At 39.4% G+C, this 18,593-nt stretch overlaps 1 protein-coding gene across 2 annotated transcripts in view; it reads left to right on the top strand.

The window, feature by feature from the left end:
• Positions 1-16,385, top strand: part of ARMC1 (armadillo repeat containing 1) — a 31,039-nt gene extending 14,654 nt beyond the window's left edge. For both annotated transcript variants that reach the window (XM_017965368.4, XM_035276664.3), the window contains 4 exons: positions 4,802-4,991; positions 13,343-13,459; positions 13,544-13,618; positions 14,287-16,385. In XM_017965368.4, coding sequence (XP_017820857.1) covers positions 4,802-4,991; positions 13,343-13,459; positions 13,544-13,618; positions 14,287-14,478 — 574 coding nt within the window. In that variant the 3' untranslated portion in view covers positions 14,479-16,385. The remainder of the gene's footprint in view (positions 1-4,801; positions 4,992-13,342; positions 13,460-13,543; positions 13,619-14,286) is intronic.
• Positions 16,386-18,593: the final 2,208 nt, after the last annotated feature.

Here is an 18,593-nt window from a genome sequence, read left to right as displayed (position 1 = left end):
CACTGTGCTCTAGCTGAGGCAACAGAGCGAGACCGTGTCTCAAAAAAAATTTTCATTTGACCATTATTGCTAGTTTCTCATCTGTAACCGCTTTGTGTATCTAAGTAGAAGTCTGTGTGACTCTCTAGATAGAATTTTGTAGTAAATTCTCAAGTTTATAATTAAAATAGTGTGAATAGACCCAGTAGCTATACTGGTAGTCATAAGCGTGCATACCTACCCTTTGCACGTTGCTCATACGAATAGTTGGCTATTTCTCCCTCACCCTGTTGCTGCTAATGTGGATGCCACTAAAATTGATTTATAAGAGAATTAAGCCCTAAAGCCCTAAGGAATCCATTGGATATATTGTATTATCTTCTGTGCAATATATCTGGAATGGTTGCAGCTCTATACTGTCCTTGGAGTAATTGAGAAAATAACTCGGTTTTTTTGTTTGATTGGTTGGTTTTTTGAGACAGTCTTACTGTGTTGCCGAGGCTGGAGTGCAGTGGTATGGTCATGGCTCACTGCAGCCTCAACCTCCCAAGCTCCAGCTATTCTCCTGTCTCATCCTCCCAAGTAGCTGGGACTACAGGCATGTGCCATTATACCTGGCTAATTTTTAAATTATTTTGTAGAGACATGGTCTCACTATGTTGCCTAGGCTGCTCTCCTGACATCAAGCATTCCTTCTGCCTCAGCCTCCCAAAGTGCTGGAATTACAGACATGAGCCACCACACACTTCCCAGATAGTTTTTTTTTCTTTAATAGAACTAAATTATTTTACAGGACCTTAGTTCAGAAAGGGTGCTAGAGAAGTGGTTAGTCAGAGGGATAGAAGGAATGATGAATCAGGAACAGGAGGGCTGGTTTACGGATGATGACAACGGAAGGATCTTCCTTTTTTTCTGAAACAGGTCTAATATGGTAATCAATAGCAACATGTGGCAATTTAAATTAATTAAAATTAACAGCTGGACATGGTGGCTCACACCTATAATCTCAGCACTTTGGGAGGCAGGTAGATCACCTGAGGTAAGGAGTTTGAGGCCAGGCAGGCCAACATGGTGAAACACTATTTCTACCAAAAATACAAAAATTAACCAGGTGTGGTGGCGTGTGCTTGTAATCCCAGCTACTCAGGAGGTGAGGCAGGAGAATCACTTGAACCCAGGAGGCAGAGGTTGCAGTGAGTGAAGATCGCACCACTGCCCTCCAGGTTGGCCAACAGAATGAGACTCTATCTAAAAAAAAAGTGATAATAATAATTAATTAATTAAAATTTAAAAGTTCCTCAGTCACATTAGCCATATTCCAAGTGTTTAGTCATGTGACTAGTGACTCTATTTCCATCATCTCAGAAAGTTCTGATGTAGAGTGCTGCTCTAAAATTTTTCTTATTTTTTTATTTTTTGAGACCAGGTCTCACTCTGTTGAGTTGGCTGGTGCAATGTTAGCTCTGCCTCCCGGGCTCAAGCAGTCCTCCTGCCTCAGCCTCCTGAGCAGCAAGGACTCAGCCCATCATGCCTGGCTAATTTTTTTATATTTTTTTGAGACAGATCACTCTGTTGCCCAGGCTGGAGTGCAGTGGCACAATCTTGGCTTACTGCAGCCTCTGCCTCCTGTGCTCAAGCAATTCTCTTGCTTCAGCCTCCTGAGTAGCTGGGATTACAGGTGCCCACCACCACGCATAGCTAATTTTTGTGCTTAGTAGAGACAGGATTTCACCATGTTGGCCAGGCTGGTTTCAAACTCCTGACCTCAAATTATCTGCCTGTCTCAGCCTCTCAAAGTGCTGGGATTACAGGCATGAACCACTGTGCTGGCCTAATTTTTGTCTTTTTTTGTAGAGATGCAGTCTCAACATGTTGCCTAGCCTGGTTTCAAACTCCTGGACTCAAGTGATCATCCTGTCTTGGCCTCCCAACATGCTGGGATTACAGGTGTGAGCCACTGTGCTCAGCTGCTCTACAGTTTCTTTCTTTTTTTTTTTTGAGATGGAGTCTCACTCTGTTGCCCAGGCTGAAGTACAAAGGGTGTGAGCTCAGCTCACTGCAACCTCTTCCTCCCAGGTTCAAGTGATTCTCCTGTCTCATTCTCCCTAGTAGCTGGGACTACAGGCAGGAGTCATCGCCCCCAGCCTGCTTTGAGATTTCTTTGCTTAACTGCATATAGGGCTTTTTTTGTGTTTTGGATTATTTTTGTCTCATAGACTATTTTCTTAACACATTTTATTGGCGAATTACTGAGTCAAAGATATAAAGATCAATTTTCTTCAGATGATACCAATGATGCCTTTACCAGCAGTTGCCTTTTTATTAGATTTTTCCAAATATTGGAGTGGTTTCTTCATGTCATAGTTCTCCTACCTAGTTTAATTTAAAATCAGCTTTAAAAGTAACTTAAACATCTGTATTGAGACTGATAGAAAATGGAAGGTATAGCCGGGTGCGGTGGCTCATGCCTGTAATCCCAGCACTTTGGGAGGCGGAGGTGGGTGGATCACAAGGTCAAGAGATCGAGACCATTCTGGTCAACATGGTGAAACCCCATCTCTACTAAAAATACAAAAAATTAGCTGAGCATGGTGGCGCATGCCTATAATCCCAGCTACTCAGGAGACTGAGGCAGGAGAACTGCCTGGACCCAGGAGGCGGAGGTTGCGGTGAGCCGAGATTGCGCCATTGCACTCCAGCCTGGGTAACAAGAGCGAAACTCCGCCAAAAAAAAAAAAAAAAAAGAAAATGGAAGGTTTGGGTGGGGACATAATTCCACTGAAACTGATTTAGAAAACTTTTTACTTGGATTTTTCTGGTGAGATACTTTACATTAGATTCTTTTAAAAATTTTTTTTATTATTTTTTAAGACAGGGTTTCACCATACTGGCCAGGCTAGTCTTGAACTCCTGACCTCAGGTGATCCGCCCGCCTCGGCTTCCCAAAATGCTGGGATTACAGGCGTGAGCCACTGCGCCCGGCCTACAGTAGGTTCTTAAAGGGATTAATTAGTAGCCTTAATTGTCTAAGAACTACTTTTACAGTTATGCAAAACAAAATAATTTCATATTTTAGTATTTTAATATGTGTCATTATTGCTTTATTAAGAAACATAATTAAAAAGCTTGGGAATAATCCATGTTTTTAAAAATGTATGACAGTTACTAGTTGCATGTTTTATTATGTGTTATGATGATTCATATTTTTGGCTGATGTAAAACTATTGACAATGAAAAAGAGTAACAAAAATACCGGTTTTCTTTCTTTCTTTCTTCTTTTTGAGACAGAGTCTTGCTTTTGTCCCCCAGGGTGAAGTGCAATGGCACGCTCTCAGCTCTGCAACCTCTGCCTCCTGGGTTCAAGCAGTTCTTCTGCCTCAGCTGCATAAGTAGCTGGGATTATAGGCACCTACCACCATGCCCAGCTAATTTTTTGTATTTTTAGTAGAGATGGGGTTTCACCATGTTGGTAAGGCTGGTCTCGAACTCCTGACCTGAGGTGATCAACCTGCATCAGCCTCATGCAGTGTTGGGATTATAGGAGTGAGTCACTGTGCCTGGCCCTGTTTATTTTTTTTTCCCCTTAAATTCATAAATTTCTCTAATCATTGTATCTTCATGCTCTTCATAACTTGTTCTTGGCTAATATTTAAAATATCTGAGAACTGCAGTCACTTTTCAATAAACTCTAAAACAGCTATCAAGAAAAATGCTGAGACAACTAACACATATTAGTCTTTTTGATAGCTTCCTATAACACAGAGCTAAAGTCACTCAAAGTAAGTGATCCCTGTGGTCAACAGTGGCCCAGAAAAGCACGTGATACAGTAATTGAGTGTCTGGAATACTGTCAGATTATCACCCCTGGAATTAAAGCTCTAAATAACTTGAATGTATGCAATCTGAATATCAGAAACTGAAGTATTCCTGCTCATTCAGTAAATAACTTGCAAACATTTTTGTTAGGTTCTATGGAAGTTACAAAAAGGATACATTCCTCCTCTTAAAGAGTTTATATGCTTATAAAAAAAATAGAAAATTTAGTAGTGTAATTACAAACATAGTACTCTGAATGCAAAGGGAGAATTGGGTTATTAGGTAGAGGCTTCATATAGAAGGTGTTGGTCAAGCTGAGCCTTTAAGCATTGAAATAAGAGTTAGAAAGCCTTCGGTCTGGGTGAAACTCTTCCAGCTAAGGAAAGGCCTGAACAAAATTTAAGAGTTAGAAAGCATTCTAGAGCAAAGAACATATAAAAATGCATGGTCTTTGTAGGAGATGGCCAAGTGTCGTAGTCAACCCAAAGAATAATCAAAGGACAAAATGAACTGATGGAGTCAGCCAATTTTAAGGCCTTGAGTGTACATTAAAAGGTTTGGACTTAGAGCCCATTGATAGGTGAAATGAGGATTCTTTCCTTAAAGTTACATGTACTTACTCTTTGTTCCATTCCACTACTAAGAGCCGTTAGAGCTGGGCATGATGGCTCATGCCTGTAATCCTAGCACTTGGGGAGGCTGAGGTGGGTGGATCATCTGAAGTCAGGAGTTCGAGACCGGCCTGAGTAACATGGAGAAACCCTGTCTATACTAAAAATACAAAAAATATAGTGATGGATATTGAATCTTAATGAGCCACAAGTTTAAAATGAAATTAGAAGATTGTTATAGACAAGTTCTTTTTCTGTATTATTGATTATTCTAGGATTCACTGCTATTGCTTTTAAATTGAACAAGGAATTACAGTGAAAGAAACAAGGCTCCTTATAGTTGAGAAATAAAATTACAGAATCAGTAGACTAATTTGTATGTGTTTCTTTTCAAGAACTACAACTCCAGGAGAAACAAAACTTTTGGCCTCTGAAATCTACGACATTCTTCAGTCCTCCAGTATGGCAGATGGTGATAGTTTCAATGAAATGAATTCACGTCGAAGGAAAGCTCAGTTTTTTCTGGGAACTACAAACAAACGTGCCAAAACAGTGGTTTTGCATATAGATGGCCTTGATGATACGGTAGGATTTGTTAGATGGGAAAGAGAAATCATGTTTACTAAAGTTTCTTCAGTGTCACATGCTAACAGTCTTTAAGAATAAATCCTAATATCAGTATTTTACTGATATAAAGGGTCATTTTGTGCTAACGAGGCCAGTTAAACATAGGATGTAAGAATTTAAAATATGCCCCTAATAATAGAGCATCAAAATATATGAAGCAAAACTGACTGAAATGGGGAGAAATAGACAAATCCACAGTTACAGATTTTAACACAACTCTCTCAATACAGGAAGCTTACAGAAAATCAGAATGTAGAAGACTTAAATGATACTATGAACCAATTTAACCTAATATATATGATATATAAAATATATATATCATACATATTAAATATATATATTAAATGTGTGTGTGGGGTGTGTGTGTGTGTATTTTTTGAGATAGAGTCTCACTCTGTCACCCAGGGCTGGAGTGCAGTGCCACAGTCTTGGCTCACTGCAACCTTCACCTCCTAGGTTCAAGCAACTCTCCTGTCTCAGCCTCCTGAGTAGCTGGGATTACAAGCATGCACCACCACAACGCCCAGCTAATTTTTGTGTTTTTAGTAAAGATGGGGTTTCACCATGTTGGCCAGGCTGGTCTCAACTCCTGACTTGCCCTGGCCTCCCACAAGTGCTTGATTACAGGCATGAGCCACTGTGCCTGGCCCTAATTGATATTAATAGAACACTCTACCCAACAACAGGATCATCATTCTTTTCATGTGCACATGGAACATTTACTAAGATAGACAATACCGTGGACATAAAACAAGTCTTATGACATTTAAAAGGATTAAAACAATACAAAGCATGTTGTATTATCTTTTTTTTTTTGAGACAGAGTCTTGCTCTGTGGCCTGAACTGGAGCACAGTGGTGTGATCTCAGCTCACTGAAACTTCCATCTCCTGGGTTCAAGCAATGCTCTTGCCTCAGCTTTGTGAATTGCAGGGATTACAGGTTCCTGCTACCACACCCAGCTAATTTTTTGTATTTTTTAGTAGAGACCAGGCTGGTCTTGAACTCCTAACCTCAAGTGATACACCCACTCTGGACACCCAAAGTGCTGGGATTACAGGCCTGAGCCACCTTGCCCAGCCCAAAGCATGCTCTTTGAGCACAGTGAAGCAAATTAGAAATCAATAACAGAAAGATACCTGAAAAATTCCCTCCAAATTTGGAAAACTAAGTGACACATTTCTTTCTTTTTTTTCCTTTTCTTCTTTCGGGGACAGGGTCTTGTTCTGTGGCTCAGTCATAGTCTATGCAGCTGTGAACTCCTGGGCTCAAGTAATCTTTCTGCCTCAGCCTCCTGAGGAGGTGGGACTACAGACATGTGCCACCATACCTGGCTAATTTTTAAATTTTTTGCAGAGATGGAATCTCGCTATGTTGCCAGGTCTTGAACACCTGGCGTCAAGCAGTCCTCTGCCTCAAACCTGCAAAGTGCCGAGATTACAGGCATGAACCACTGCACCCCGATAAATAGCATATCTCTTTTTTTAAATAGCACATCTCTAATCTATTAGTCAACAAATAAAAGAGAATTAGCGTTTTGAACTGAATACAAATGAAAATGAACTGAATAAAGTGAAAGTGTAATAAAAATGAAAGTGAAATATAAATGAAAGTGTAGCTCAAATTTGTTGGAAGTAAACATTGTTTAAAGTGGAAATTCATTAGCATCAGATGCCTAACTGTTTATTTACAAAAAAGAAAGGATATCAAGTTAGTGACAGAAGCTTCTACCTTAAGAAAAATAGAAGCAGCTGAAGTGGGATTGCTGGAGCCCAAGAATAAAAGGTTATGGTGATCTGTGATTGTGCCACTATACTCTCCAGCCTAGGCAACAAAAACCCTGTCTCAAAAAAAGAAAAAAAAAACTAGGAAGAGAAGAGCAAATGAAAGTCACAACAAGCAGAAGAGAAGAAACAAAGATTAGAGAATTGAAAAACAATAGAGAAAACCCAGTGAAATCAAAAGCTGGTGTTTGACATGATTATTAAAATTGATAAGTCTCTAATCAAATAGATCAAGAATAAAAAAAAGTCATAAATTATCCATATCAGAAATGAAAGAGGATACTGCTATAGATCCTACAGATATTAAAAGGATAAGCCAGGCACTGGGGCTCATGCCTGTAATGCCAGCACTTTGAGAGACTGAGGTGGGTGGATCACTTGAAGTCAGGAGTTTGAGACCAGCCTGGCCAACATGGTGAAACCCTGTCTCTACTAAAATACAAAAATTAGCCAGGTGTGATGGCGTGGGCCTATAATCTCAGCTGTGTGGGAGGCTGAGGCAGGAGAATTGCTTGAACCCAGGAGGTGCAGTGAGAAGAGATCACACCACTGCACTCCAGCCTGGGCGACAGAGCAAGACTACATCTCAAAAAAAAAGATAAGTGAATATTTTAAATGCCTTTATACCAATAAATTTGATAATGTAGATGAAACAGGAAAATTTCTTGAAAGACATTACCCAAGCTCACTCAAGAAGAAACAGATGAACTGATTTTTTTTTTTTTTTTTTTTTTTGAGACCAAGTTTTACTCTTGTCCAGACTGGAGCACAATGGCATGATCTCGGCTCAGTGTAACCTTCGCCTCCCCGGTTCAAGGGATTTTCCTGCCTCAGCTTCCCAAGTAGCTGGGATTACAGGCATACCCCACTACGCCTGGTTACTTTTGTATTTTTTTTTTTTTTTTTTTTTGAGATGGAGTTTCGCTGTTGTTACCCAGACTGGAGTGCAATGGCACGATCTCAGCTCACCACAACCTCCGCCTTCTGGGTTCAAGCAATTCTCCTGCCTCAGCTTCCCGGGTAGCTGGGACTACAGGCGTGCACCACCATGCCCAGCTAATTTTTATATTTTTAGTAGAGACGGGGTTTCACCCTGTTGACCAGGATGGTCTTGATCTCTTGACCTCGTGATCCACACGCCTCGGCCTCCCAAAGTGCTGGGATTATAGGCGTGAGCCACCATGCCCGGCCTACTTTTATGTTTTTAGTAGAGATGGGGTTTCTTCATGTTGGTCAGGCTGGTTTCGAACTCCCGACCTCAGGTGATCCACCTGCCTCAGCCTCCCAAAGTGCTGGGATTACAGGCATGAGCGACTGTGCCCAGCCTAGTTTTATATCTACTAAAGAAATTGAATTTGTAACTAAAAATCGTTCCATAAATAAAACTTAGGGCCCAGATAGAAGCATGTTTTCCAGTGTCTGGAAATCATTGGTTTTTAATTTTTTTATTGTGAGACAGTTTTGCTCTTGTGGCCAGGGCCAAAGTGCAGTGGGGCGAGATCTTGACTCACTGCAACTTTCACCTTCTGGGTTCAAGCGATTCTCCTGCCTAAGCCTACTGAGTAGCTGGGATTACAGGCATCCACCACCACGCCCAGCTGATTTTGTATTTTTAGTAGAGATGGGTTTCCCCTTGTTGGTCAGGTTGGTCTCAAACCCCTGACCTCACGTGATTTGCCCGCGTCAGCCTCTCAAAGTGCTGGGCTTACAGGCTTGAGCCACCACACCTGGCCTTAAATTTTTTTTTTTAAATGGAGTTTCGCTCTTGTTGCCCAGGCTGGAGTGCAATGGTGCAGTCTTGGCTCACTGCTACCTCTGCCTCCTGGGTTCAAGCCATTCTTCTGCCTCAGCCTCCCAAGTAACTGGGATTACAGGTCCCTGCCACCATGCCCAGTCATTTTTTTTTTTTTTTTTTTTTTTTTTGGTATTTAAAAGAGATAGGGTTTTGCCATGTGGGCCAGGCTGGTCTCGAACTCCTGACCTCAGGTAATCCACCTATCTTGGCCACTCAAAGTGCTGGGATTACCGGCGTGAGCCACTGTGCCTAGCCTTAAATTTTATTTTGTTTTTATCTTTAGTTGTTTAATTCTAGAGGATAAATCTTGTCCCTGTTAATTCATCTGTACTGCAATTGGAAGTTCCCCTGAAGTTACCTTATGCAGAGATACGTTATGTAACTTTACATATTTAGGGTTGGTAAATATGTAAACTTTACATATTTAGCAGTTGGTAGATTACCACTTACTTCTTTAGCTATGCCAGATAGGTTACACTAGATTATTCACAGCTTTTTCTAGTTGTGTTTAGGTGCTTAGGCTCAGGATTTGGAGTAAATAAACTTGAGAAAAAGCCTTCCATATGCATATTAACAGAGCCACATCAGTTTACAGCTATCTTATTGAAAGTGGAGTCACAAGACAGTTTCTAGAAAGCAAGTTCTGATAAAGGTAAATTGATTCAATGGAAGATCTTAAGATATATAAAATATCTCCATGAGTTTAATTTTAATGAATAAGAATAATACAGTTTCTTTTTAAAGCTAGCACAAATCAAATAATAAAACCCAGCAAAGCACACACAGAAATATAGGCTAGCCAGGTGTGATGGCACATGCCTGTAATCTCAGCTGTATGGGAGGCTGAGCTGGGAAGACTGCTGGAGCCCAAGAGTTTAAGACTAGCGTAGTCAACATAGACTCTCAAAATGAACAGCAGAAACCAAACAAATATATAGGCCAATATATAGTAAAAACATGATTGCCAAAGTTCAAAATGAAATATTAGCAAGTTAACTCTAGTACTATATGTACTATCGTGTTACCATTTTTTGGTGACATAGACACTAGTGATGAGTTTATTTCATCGATTCTCTCATTGATTTCTGACAGCACAGAGAGATGTGTATCATTTTTTTTTTTTTGGAGACAGAGTCTTACTCTGTTGCCCAGCCTGGAGTGCAGTGACATAATCTCAGCTCACTGCAACCTCTGCCTCCCAGGTTCGAGCAATTCTCCTGCCTCAGCCTCCCAGTAGCTGGGATTACAGGCACCCACCACGATGTCCGACTAATTTTTTTTGTATTTTTAGTAGAGATGGTGTTTCACCATGTGGCCAGTCTGATTTTGTACTCTTGACCTCAAGCGATCCGCCTGCCTCAGCTTCTCAAAGTGTTAGGATTATAATAGAAAGGGAAGTTGAGTTTAGAATGGTCAAATAACTCAACTGTTTCCTCTACTTATGTAACTTCAGCTTAGTCAATATTTGGACGAGGTAGTGTGACTCCTGAATTGAACTTTTGTTTGTATGTTTCTTTTTGAGATAGAGTTTCGTTCTTTTGCCCAGGCTAGAGTGAAGTGGCATGATCTCGGCTCATTGCAACTCTGCACCCCACTTCCCTCTCTGCCCTCGTTCAATGATTCTCCTGCCTCATCCTCTCAAGTAGCTGGAATTACAGGCACCTGCCACCATGCCCAGCTAATTTTTTGTGTTTTTAGTAGAGACAGGTTTTTGCCATGTTGGACAGGCTGGTCTCCAACTCCTGACCTCAGGTGATCCACTCTCCAGGGCCACCCGAAGTGCTGGGATTACAAGTGTGAGCCACTGTGTCCGGCCAAGAATTGAACTTTTAACCGCAATATTATAATTTCTAATTATAGAAATTATAGAAATAATCTAAATCTAGTTTTATCCTGGAGCTGTAAATACCATTTAACAAGCCGGGCGCGGTGGCTCAAGCCTGTAATCCCAGCACTTTGGGAGGCCGAGGCGGGTGGATCACGAGGTCAAGAGATGGAGACCATCCTGGTCAACATGGTGAAAACCCTGTCTCTACTAAAAATACAAAAAATTAGCTGGGCATGGTGGCATGTGCCTGTAATCCCAGTGACTCAGGAGGCTGAGGCAGGAGAATTGTCTGAACCCAGGAGGCGGGGGTTGCGGTGAGCCAAGATCCCGCCATTGCACTCCAGCCTGGGTAACAAGAGCGAAACTCTGTCTCAAAAAAAAAAAAAAAAATTATTTAACATGATGAAAGATTTTAGCATAATATCAATAAGTCAATAATTTGATAATTTGCTATTGATACAGCTGTCAATATGGAAAACCCAGGAGTATGATCTGAAATTTCTTAAAAATATTTTAAAAATCTAGTGACATTATTAAATATATGGAAATCAGTCACTTCTTGAAAGGGGAAAAGTAGTTGTATTCTCCCAAACAAAACAAAAAACTAGGAAGAGTGCAGGGATATTTTCTGTCTTTTGTTTTTTTTTAAACTTACTGACCAGTGTGATAGTAGCAAGGGTATTCTTTTTTTTAATTAATTAATTTAGTTTTGTTAGCAAGGGTTTTCTTAATAAGAAAATACAAGACTTAATAAAAAAATTAAAGGTCTTTGGTGCTATAAGAAGACTGGAATAAATGGAATGAAATGTTTGTAAGGATGTTAGTTCATCCTAAATTTTTAGACTTAATACCAATCAGTCTGATGATTTTGGAACTTTATTTCCCAATCTAAAATTTCACATGTTATAGAATGTGCTAATTTTTACAATAAAAAGGAGCACCAAATGTTAGGCATTATTTTAGATACTAGGGATACAGCGATGACCGAATCAAGCACAACTTTTTGCTCTTGGAGCTAGCATAGTTGGAGGAGGCAGACAATAAGCCTGCTAAAAAAGTGTGTTAATTTATGTTGGAATAAAGTTAAATTGGACTCACAAATCTCATTTCTCACTGTCACATGTGGTTGGCATTTAGTACCAGACTGTACCTCTGGCAAATTAGGCAAGTTTTTCAACTTTTCACTTTCCCCACATTTAAAATAAGGGATCAGATTAATATTCTAATTCTTAAATTTATTTTGTGAACTTTGCTTCACTTGAAGGTTACCCGGTGTTGAATAGGTGGAAGAGATAATCATGGAGCTATTTGGCACCAGTCCTCTAAGGGAGCTTCACCAAATGCAGACCCCTGCAGAGAAGAGTCCAGACACAGTGCCCTAGATGAGCCACCATGGGCTTGTGCTGTGCCACAGACTAACATATCCCAGGTCTTTCCCTCAATAGTGTTGAAATGCAGAAGTAGGGAGATGAGCAATGGTGTGAGCAGTTGTTTTGAAGAGTGTGGAACTAAGTTTGAAAACTGGATATAATCTAGAGACTTGACCCAAGGGTCAATTATAGATCGAGCCCTCAGAAATATAAATCAAAATCTGGTCTCAAGATAGAAGATGTAGAGAGCGTGATTTGGTGTGTGGGCCAAAGGTGGAGGGAGCTATGAGGGGAAAATGCAATTACTTTTTCCATTTTCACTTTGGATCTTATATTGAGATGACCCTTGATGGTCAACTGGATATATCTGGCCGACAAATACAAATAAGAAAGTCATATTGGAGTCAGTGATATTTGTGATGGCTAAAGTGAAGAGAATAATCTCCTGAGGGGTGAAGCAGAAAGTAAGTCAGTTTAGGCACTGGACTTAGGAGTTAAGGTGAGACAGAGCTGGAATAATCAGTGTGATAAGTGGAAGACTAGGATAATGTAGACCCTGTATTGAAGCATGAAAACATTAAAGGGTACATGTTGTGTTTTGAAGAGTATCAGGAAAATGACATACCCACAGAGGGTATGTCTAACCCTTGAGAATGCAGTAGTAACCATGAGAGTGCTGTAAATGAATGATGCAGTGATATTTATAATACCGGGTGATTTAAGGAATAGTGACTTAAACACTGAGTGCTCACTAATTCTAACTTCAGTCTATTAGAATTTATCCCTGGAGATTTTTAGGCTAGAGCAGGGGTCATAAGCCTTTTCTTTATAGGACCAGAAAGTAAATATTTTTGGCTTTGCAGACCACAGTGGTCTCTGTCATAACTACTAACTCTGCCTTAGCATGAAACTAGCCTCTGATAATATGTAACAAAATGGGTGTGCTTGTGTTCCAATAAAACTTTATTTACAAAAACAGCTAGTGGACTATAGTTTTCCCCTCCCTTGAGTTAGAAAAACCTCGCTTTTCTGCTTTTTGGCCTTTTTTCCCCTGCATTGTGTTCCATTTGTTTTGTTTTGAGACAGAGTCTCACTTTGTTGCCCAGATTGGAGTGCAATGGCACGATCTAGGCTCACTGCAACCTCTGCCTCCCAGGTTCAAGCAATTCTCCTGCCTCAGCCTCCTGAGTAGCTGGGACTGCAAGTGCGTGCCACTATGCCCAGCTAATGTGTTCTGTTTTATTTAAGATATAATTTAACATTGGCTAACTTCTTTCTGATAAAAATTATTAAAACTCCATACTAGTATTGAAGCTTTAAAAATTTAGCAGGAATTGCTATTCTGTTGATTTGTGAAATTAAAAAAAAAAAATTTTGACTAAGCACCCCCACTCTATGCCCTGATGTAAGACGTTAAAATCTGAAATAGTTCGTTTGCTCTCTTCACCCCCTCCCCAAAATATAGTGTGGTTTTAGCTAATTTATTACCTTTTATATGCCTGTTTTCATAACAGTTTGCTTTTATTTTTTCAGTCTCGGAGAAATCTATGTGAAGAGGCTTTGTTAAAAATTAAAGGTGTTATTAGCTTTACTTTTCAAATGGCTGTTCAAAGATGTGTGGTGCGAATCCGTTCAGATTTGAAAGCTGAGGTAAGTATTTGAAATGGCTGAATATGTTTGAGATTATAGGTAAACAAATAAATTTCAAAATTTTTCCTTTTTATCCTGGCTTAGGCTTTGGCATCAGCGATAGCATCAACCAAGGTTATGAAAGCTCAGCAAGTTGTGAAAAGCGAGAGTGGAGAAGAGGTAAAAGTTATATTTAGTTTTCTTTATATTGAACTCGCTCTCAATTATTTTTTATGGCTAGCAGATTGCCAGTATTTCTAAATAAATAGTGCCGAGTATGTAAGGATGTGTTGTTTCTTGGTTAATAGTTAATTGTTTTAGAAGTAGATCTTTTGTGGATATCAGAGTCTGCTCTTGCTGATTTTATATGGAAATAAAGGATACATGGCTTTCTTGCATTTATCTTTAAATACTTTCTTCCTAACCTTAACTAATCTTGACAATCCAAAAAATAAAGGTATAACAACTGGGCAAATAAATAGGATGAAAATCCTTGTCTGTTGCTACTCTTTTCACTAGCTTTTTGATGGGAGAAACAAATCTATGCCTTGAGCTCATTTGAGTTTCCAGCTCATAGTTGGGAGTTCCATGGCTCTCCAGTGGCCTGCAGTGGCTAGACACTTGCTTTAGTCACAATTACCCAGACAGAGGTTGCTCATTTACTCCTAGAATTTCAGCAGATTAACTTCTGAGTTCTCATGTACTCTGCTTACTCCCTTCTGTACTTACACAGTGCTTAGCAGTTGGGCCTACTGTCATGTAACAGCAAAGTTTACCCTGAGAATAACCACGGTAATTAGGGAGTAAAGTTGATTTTATAATGACTCTTAATATATTTTCTGTATCAGATGCTTGTCCCATTCCAAGATACTCCTGTGGAAGTAGAACAGAACACAGAGCTACCTGACTACCTGCCTGAGGATGAGAGTCCCACAAAGGAACAGGACAAAGCGGTGTCCCGGGTGGGATCACACCCAGAGGGTGGAGCTAGCTGGCTGAGCACAGCTGCAAACTTTTTATCCAGATCATTTTATTGGTGACTTCAGTTTGGGGCTCAAGGACTGTGTGAACCAACAAGGGGCCAGTTTTCCATTGTTTTGGTGAACTGTCAAGTGCAATTTGCAATAAGTTATCATGGAAGGTTTTTAGATTACGTGATTGCATATGCTGCATTTTACATTTCATTGGACATTTTACCCCACTGAGTGGTAAAAAGGACAGTGGCTATGGATGGAGTTGCTTTGTTTATGAAAGTATTTTGGTTTTGTTTTCCTTCATTTAATTGCCTCATATTTTAAAAACCATGGGTCCACTGTTGAAACCAAACATGTGTGTGCAGCTTTACATTTTATTTTACATGAAGCACGTGATTAGGAAAACTCGTTTTCTCCTCAAGCCTCAGGACCTACCTGAAGAAAAGTTTTCTTGTAGCTCAAGTTGTGCATGAATTACTGAATATTTTACTCTGCTTTTCTTCATGAAAGTTACATGCTTTGGTACTCCTCACTGAAAGCTGAAAACATTTCTTGTTACCCTCTTTTGTGCCTTTTTATTTTGCCAACCATGTTTATAGAAAGGACATTACTAATGACATTTTGAAAATTAAAAACATTTATTTGAACATGGTAGTCCCTTAGAAAAACAACTCTACAGAGATTTTGCAGCCTTATTCATTATAATTTTAATAAAATTAACACGATCAGTCAAGAAGAAGGAAACATGTATGTTAGTAAAGTGTTTTTGGAGACTATTTGAATGTGACTAAATGTGGTTCTAGTTGACTTCTTTTCACTTTGGTTTCTATCAGCTCTTGAGAGTTAAGTCCAACCACGATATTGCAAACAACTGTAAATGGTCTCTAGGCCTTACTTTGTGTTACACGTTATCTCCTGATAGAAAAAAATAATGATAGTAAAGAACTGACAAACTGAAAAAAAAAAAAAAAAATCAAATGCCTATAATAACATAACGCCACTTTGGTGTAGAGTCTAACTGTAAGACATGAATTGCTTGACCGAAGCCTATTCAGTAGGTGTTTCTTTGTATTGCCTTTCGTGAATTTATTTTGAAAATGCTGCAGTTGCATTGAATGATAAAGACCCAAATTATTGCTTAAGAAGAAATAAAACCAGCATTGATCACTTAATCCTGTTTCTCATGTCCAGCCAGAAAAACGAACTTCAGTGAAGGTAAGATAAATAAATACATATACATACAATTTTTTTTGGTAGATGAGTGCTAATTTACATATATGTAATGCTTTATTAAATTTCTGAAATATTTAGTAACAAAAGTTTTCTTTTTGGAAATTAAATCCAAATACATTTTAATGTTGATATGACTGAAAATGGGAAGAAATTGGAATTCCTTTTCATCAACATGTAGAGTTGCTATTTTACTATTTGGAGAATGCAATGTGAAAATTGGACCCCAAAGGGTTTTCTTGTGTTTTCATTGTAAAATACCATCACCAGTGAGAGTCTTGAGTTCACTAACATTGTGACCTTCTGGAGGGAGAGTTATAGGGGGTATTGAGGATGATTTTTTTCATGTGTCTGGTTTCCGATTCAAGTGACATGCACAAACTGAAAAACAAAAACAAAAAACCAAAACTCTGAGGGCGCCTGTTGCTCTAAACGCATAATAGAACTTGCTGCCAGACCAGATGTGTTGAAAAAGGAAAATAAAACCACCTTCTTTCTAGAGCCATTAAAGCAAAGTTTACTGTTCTAACAAATTTGTATTTTATTTTGCTTTGCCACACATCTGCTTATTTAAAAACTACATCCCTTTGGTAGTAATGGTTCAGGACAAGTAGGTATTACTGCTTGATGTTTGTGTGTTTGAAGTGTGTTCTTTTATTCCAGATCATATAGAGCAGTTAAGGCAACTGTAACAGCATTTTTTGAAATACATTGTAAAATAATAAAAGGTAACATAATTAAAATTGATTGGATATTATGTAAATGTGGTATAAGCATCACTAATTACTCCTTTTATTTTTAAATTTTATTTTAAGTTCTGGGATACATGTGCAGAACGTGCAGGTTTGTTACATAGGTATACATGTGCCATGGTGGTTGGCTGCACCTATCAACTCGTCATCTAGGTTTTAAGCCCCTCATGCATTAGGTATTTGTCATAATGCTCTCCCTCCCCTTCCCTTCATCCCCCGGACAGGCCGAGTTGTGTGATGTTTCCCTATGTTGATTACTCTTAAGCCTGTTTGTACACACATTGCCTGGTACACTTCCCAGTTCCCCGCATTTGTGCTACCTGACTAATTCCCCTGTATCTTCCATTCATCTTTTTCCTGGCACAACACCTGCCTCTCCCCTGATTGGATCGCTGCTTCTGTGCATATACTCATTGTAATATCTGTCACATATCAAAATTGCATGTTTACCTGTATCTCTCTTCTAAGCTCTCTGAGAAGAGAATCTTTCTTTTTTAAGTTTTGTTTTTCATTGACACGTAATATTTCTGCACATTTATGAGGTACAATAATGATGTGAGTCTTCACATTAACATTGTAGCTGTACCTAACATAGTAAATGCTCAGATATTTTTTAGGGGGAATGAGCAAAGATTTTTTAAAAAATCAGTAAAACAACTATATTTGTAGGGCAAAAGGGAAAATGTCATGTATTTTTTCTGGTTATGCTTATTTCTGACTTACTGATTAACAAATTTTGGCCAGGCACAGTGGCTCATACCTATATTCCCAGCATATTGGGAGGCAAGGTGGGAGGATTGCTTGAACCAGGGAGTTTGAGACCAGTCTGAGGAACATGGTGAAACCCCGTCTGTACAAAAAAAAAAAAAAAAGAATTAGCTAGGTGTAGTGGTAAGTGCCTATAGTTCCAGCTACTAGGGAGGCTGAGGTGGGAGGATTGATTGAAGCTGCAATGAGCTGAGATTGTGCCACTGCACTCCAGCCTGGTCCAGCAAGACTCTGTCCCCCACCACCGCCAAAAAAAGATGTCTTTATTTTGTCCTTTGGTTTTTTAAAAATGGGATTGGGCATAATACTTGCTCCATTGAATGTAGTTAGGATTATCCTGATTCTTACAGAATTTTTACAGGAGAATATGATATATATAAAATAGTGGTTTTGATTTTCTGTTTTATAACTTATGAGCTGTGTGATCTTAGGCAATATTTTAATATCTAAACTTTTTTCAGTTGTAAAATGGAGATGATTTCTCTGCCTCATGGGGCCATTATTGGATCTAGTGACATGATGAGTGGTTTAAAAACTAAAAATTAGCCAGGCACAGTGGCTTATGCCTGTAATCTCAGCACTTTGGGAGGCCGAGACGGGCAGATCACAAGGTTGGGAGTTCGAGACCAGCCTGGCCAATACAGTGAAACCCCGTCTCTACTAAAAATACAAAAATTACTTGGGTGTGGTGGCAGGTACCTGTAGTCCCAGCTACTCAGGAGGCTGAGACAGGAGAATTGCTTGAGCCTGGGAGGTGGAGGTTGTAGTGAGCTGAGATCATGGCACTGCACTCCAGGCTGGGTGACAGCAAAACTCGGTCTCAAAACAAAACAAAAACAAAAATGAAACCTAAAAATTTACCAGTATGCAGTGGATTTATTGTTACTGGAAGTTTCTGAAGTGATACCACTATTTTTTTTTTTTGAAGACAGGCTTGCTTCATTGCCCAGGCTGAAGTGCAGTGGTTTGATCTTGGCTCACTGCAATTTCCGCCTCTAGGTTTCAAGCAACTCTCATTCCTTAGCGTTCCCAGTAGCTGGGATTACAGGCACCTGCCACCACACCCAGCTAATTTTTGTATTTTCAGTAGAGACAGGGTTTCATCATGTTGGCCGGGCTCAAACTCCTGACCTCAAGTGATTCATCCTCCTTGGCCTCCCCAAGTGTTGGGATTACAGGTGCTTCTGCGCCTGGCCTTCAAGTGATACACTGTTCTAGTCATGATTTATCTGACTTCTCATCTTCCTGTTTTCCCACATCCAATCAGAGAGGTGATTTTTTTTTTTTGTTGTTGTTGTTTTTGAGACTTAGTCATCTGCTCTTTGATTTTTATCTAAATTTTCTCCCTTGAATAATTTATCTATTGTCAGGATTTTAATTACCTTTCTGTAGATAATTTCAAAACCTCCACTGTACTTTCAATTTTGATTG

The sequence above is a fragment of the Callithrix jacchus genome, chromosome 16 (assembly GCF_049354715.1).
Source record: "Callithrix jacchus isolate 240 chromosome 16, calJac240_pri, whole genome shotgun sequence".
In the NCBI taxonomy this organism is placed as follows: Eukaryota; Metazoa; Chordata; class Mammalia; order Primates; family Cebidae; genus Callithrix; species Callithrix jacchus.
Note: the sequence above shows the minus strand (reverse complement) of the source record. Positions and strands in the feature narration are given on the sequence as shown.